The 4068-nt window shown below is 25.3% G+C and overlaps 1 protein-coding gene across 2 annotated transcripts in view; it reads right to left on the bottom strand.

The window, feature by feature from the left end:
- Positions 1–724: 724 nt before the first annotated feature.
- Positions 725–4068, bottom strand: part of LOC111620420 (potassium channel subfamily K member 9-like) — a 7565-nt gene continuing 4221 nt past the window's right edge. For both annotated transcript variants that reach the window (XM_023362335.1, XM_023362336.1), the window contains one exon: positions 725–1730. In XM_023362335.1, coding sequence (XP_023218103.1) covers positions 826–1730 — 905 coding nt within the window. In that variant the 3' untranslated portion in view covers positions 725–825. The remainder of the gene's footprint in view (positions 1731–4068) is intronic.

Genomic DNA, 4068 nt, shown 5'->3' with positions numbered 1-4068 from the left:
TATTAATCTAAGAAAATTTATGATGTAATAAACGTAAAAGAAATTATCATTTGTGACAAATGGTTAATTTTTATTATAATAAATACTTTATTTTATAATTGAAAATGTAATAAGTAATGTTAATTATGTTTGAAATGATTGTTATTTTAATGATTTTAATTGGAGTAGTAGTTATTTGAATCAAAAGTTGTTATAAAAAAATTTTTTTTTAAAGAATTTATTTTTAATGTATTCTTTAAATTGTCAAGAATTTAATTAAAAAATTAAAATGTATTTAAAATTTACGTATTTATCAATATGTTATCTAATAAATTAAAAAACAATAAATAGTTGAATGAGTGAAGTTTTTTAAACATTGATACTTGTTAGCTAGATAATTTTATTATATATTTCTAATAAAATCAAATATTGACTGATTTAGTTTTCAACTATATATTTTTACAGTTCTTCAGACTTTTCTATAAAATATTTATAAACAGATGTTAAGTTTTACTAATTTTATTAAATTCTCTATTAATAATTTTTTTTCATTTTCTGCACAAAATCTATTTAGCTACATTTTAGTATTTATTTATTTATTTTTATTCATACAATATTAATATTTTAAAGAAACATATAATATATATATACAAAACATTTTAAAATAATATTTTATTATTTTTTAAATGAAAAATTTTATAATTACTGTAAATTATTTATTTGTAAATTCTGATATTCCTAAGTAATATTTTGCTTTATACTTTTTTGTTTAAAGATAACTTAAAAAACAAAAGTTATTATGTACAACTATTAGAATTATTTCTTGTTTTTTAAAAATTGAAACCTTTAATTTTCATCATCGTCGTCATCATCATCTGATAAGATTCCAATTCTTTTTCCAATGCATCTTACTGATTTGGTTACTTCTTCCTGTACCAAATTAAAAGACATTGCTAAAAGTGCCATTCCAAACATTAAATATAAGGAACATAATCCCAGAGCTAATTGGGTGTCATCTCCAACAACTGCAGTACCTGGCACCAGATCTCCAAATCCAATGGTTGTCAGAGTCACAAAACAGAAATAAGAACTATCTAGAAAACCCCAGTCTTCCCACCAACTGAATAAAACTGCGCCACCACAAATATAACCTATTACTAAAGCCAAGCACAATAAAATAGGAACTGTAATCTCCTCTTGCTCAGAATCATCAGTAGAATTTTCATCAAAGTCGACATTCACAATGCTATCAGGAATGATTGCTTGGTTCCAGCATTTGCTGTCTTTTACTTCTGCGGGAATGTTATAATTAGCATGATGTAAAATCTCCTCTCCTTGAATAACATATTTATTGGTTATAACTGCTAGCTTACAAGCATCAGAATAGTCAAAATGTGTTTTATTTATTGGACTGTTGGGATTTGAAGAAGAATTTGTACTTGGTGCAGTGTAATAGCTGCTAGAACTAATATCATCTGCTTTGGGTGTGTCTGGTGTAGTCTTTCTTAATTCCACAGTACCTTCATTAGCTGGAGTGTAACGAGCCTGCCGATAAGTAGATCGGGTTTTGCGTCTTTTCTTCGGTTTCACACACAAATAACAGCATACTTTCCAATAAATAAATTTGAATGAATGAGCCATAACATCTCCAATGTTAGAGAGACATAACAGAAGTAATGGTATTCCAATAATAGCATAAAGTATTGTTACAACTTTACCACTTGAAGTTTTAGGAGCAATGTTACCATATCCTAGAGGAAGAGGAATACTTTAAATGTAAAATCTAATATAATAATATTAGCAATAAAGTTAAACCAGTAAAAATAAAATTAGTGAAATAATTTCCTACTTAAACAAATATTAAATGAACTTCATTTTGATTTAAAATTTCTTAACTTATAAATAAAATTCAAATTGGAAATTTAGAAAGTTTTCATATCATTATTAAACACAGAAAAAAGTTTATTTTATTGCTCATTAAAAGAAATCATGATTTGAATGTTTTGCCCATCTTATCATTTATTATTATTATTATTATTTTTAAATGGAGATCCCATACTACCAAAATGTCTGGAAAGCCTAAAAATAGAAATTACAAATTAGTAGGAGTTTGTGGATCCTATCCAAAGATAATATCTAGTAATTTGGAATTTGCTTAGAAAATAAAATATTTTTAGTAACAAATTATCTCGTTTTAATTAACTGTTAGGCATTTTGAGTACGTTTTCTGCTATTTTTAAATATATTTATGACTTGTTGTTTTTAAAATTTGTAAATGATTGATTTTTACCTTCATTGAATTGGAAATCCTTAAAAAAAAGCTTGGAATAAACAGTTATATTTAGCTGTTCGTGGTAGTTAGGTTTGTAGTTATTCAATGTATTGATGGTAGAAATTCATATTTTATCATTCGAAAAAAATTAGCAGAAACCGTTTGAAATGTTTGCGGAAATAATTTTTTAATGTTGTACAGTACTTTCGATCAGATTCTAAAATTATGCACTAGTTAATCGTTTTGAGTGTGATTGGCTTTTAATTATTCGATGATGATAAATGACTTGAATGTGTAAAATTGCGAAAAATTAACCTATTTAAAGAGGAATCAGTGATGGGAAAATTCTCTCATTAATTACAATAATTTTGTTTGAACACTTGCGCTATTCGGTAAATCTAGTTCGAATATGACGTTATTTTCAAAGAATGCCTGTAATAGGAAGGCAGGAAGAAAGGTCAACTATTTTCAAAACTTTCTTTGAATAAAACAAACAAGAAGTTATCGGTCTATTGCTCTCAAATTGCAAACTGAACCAAGCGTGACTTGTTTTCGTCATACCCTAGAATCCCTTTTGATATGCAATGGTTATGACTACTAATAAATTATTTGGACTTACTAAAATATAAACCTAAAAATATAAAAAGTGTATTTAAAAAATTAGAACGAATCTGTTATTAAATATATTTATACGGAATTAAATTTAATGTAATTTACTCTTATTTAATTTTAATTTAAAAAAAATTCTCTCTTCTGTCACATGTGATGCAAGGAAAAAAATTGTTTTTGTAAATCATATATCTGAATTTTAATTGTTTTTATTTATTTTATATTTATATATTAATCTAGAAATTCTAAGTAGATCTGAAGGATTATTTGTTAATTTTTATTTTTGATGTATGTCAAATATTAAGGAAAAGCCAGAAAATTAAGTTTGAAATATTCTAAGATTTCAAACCGCTTCACTAAATTAAATAAAAATAAGTTCGTAACAGAAAGTATAATTTTAAAAATTTGTCTGTTTATATTATTTGACAGATTAACATTTCTTGTTTTAATAGCTAATTTTGCTAATGTAGGCCTATAACTACAGAGAAGTTTAATTAATACTTTTTTTTTATTTAGATTAACGAAATAAGTAATAAATTACTTACAGAAATAAGTTTAACATCCGAATAATCGAATCATTAGGATAGTAGTGACTAGCTAAAGAAACTCTCAACGGAAGAAAATGCATAACATCTTTGCGGTTCGCTAACTAGTGAAGATGATACGGTTGATCGGAAACTTCTTTCCTGCCTAACTGGAAGTTCGGTTAGAAATAAGATGTTCCTATTCACCCGGAACTAAGTTTAAAAAGAGGTGATGATTTAGATACAGAAGCAAATTCCATTTATTTAATGCTTTACTTATTGAGGAATAAGTTCTTCCTCTATCAGATATAATGAATTATTCATCATTCTGAGAAGTTACGGCAAATTATTTGTTAAATTTAAAAATTTAAGAAATAACTTTGAATTCGTAAAAGAAATGCCGAGAAAGTAAAGCCTCGATTTTACAAAATCTAATCACTTTTTAAAGAATTTTAAAATTTTACGCTTTATTTCGACACTTGTCATCCTAGAAAATAAAGAAAAAAATCAGTTTCAAATTCCGTAATTCATAGGAAATAATATTTAGTTTCTTAATTTATTTTTTAAATAAAATCGAAAATAGGAAATTAGACATAATAAATTTCACAGTAATGTATTTGTAAATTAGAAATTATTATCTGAGTAATGTCTCCTTTGAGTTTTATTAAAGAAAAGAAAAAAAAT

Source organism: Centruroides sculpturatus, unplaced genomic scaffold, assembly GCF_000671375.1.
Source record: "Centruroides sculpturatus isolate CEXI.00-Female unplaced genomic scaffold, Cexi_2.0 scaffold143, whole genome shotgun sequence".
NCBI classification, from domain to species: Eukaryota; Metazoa; Arthropoda; class Arachnida; order Scorpiones; family Buthidae; genus Centruroides; species Centruroides sculpturatus.
The sequence above is the reverse complement of the archived record's forward strand: the minus strand, read 5'-3'. Positions and strand labels throughout refer to the sequence as shown.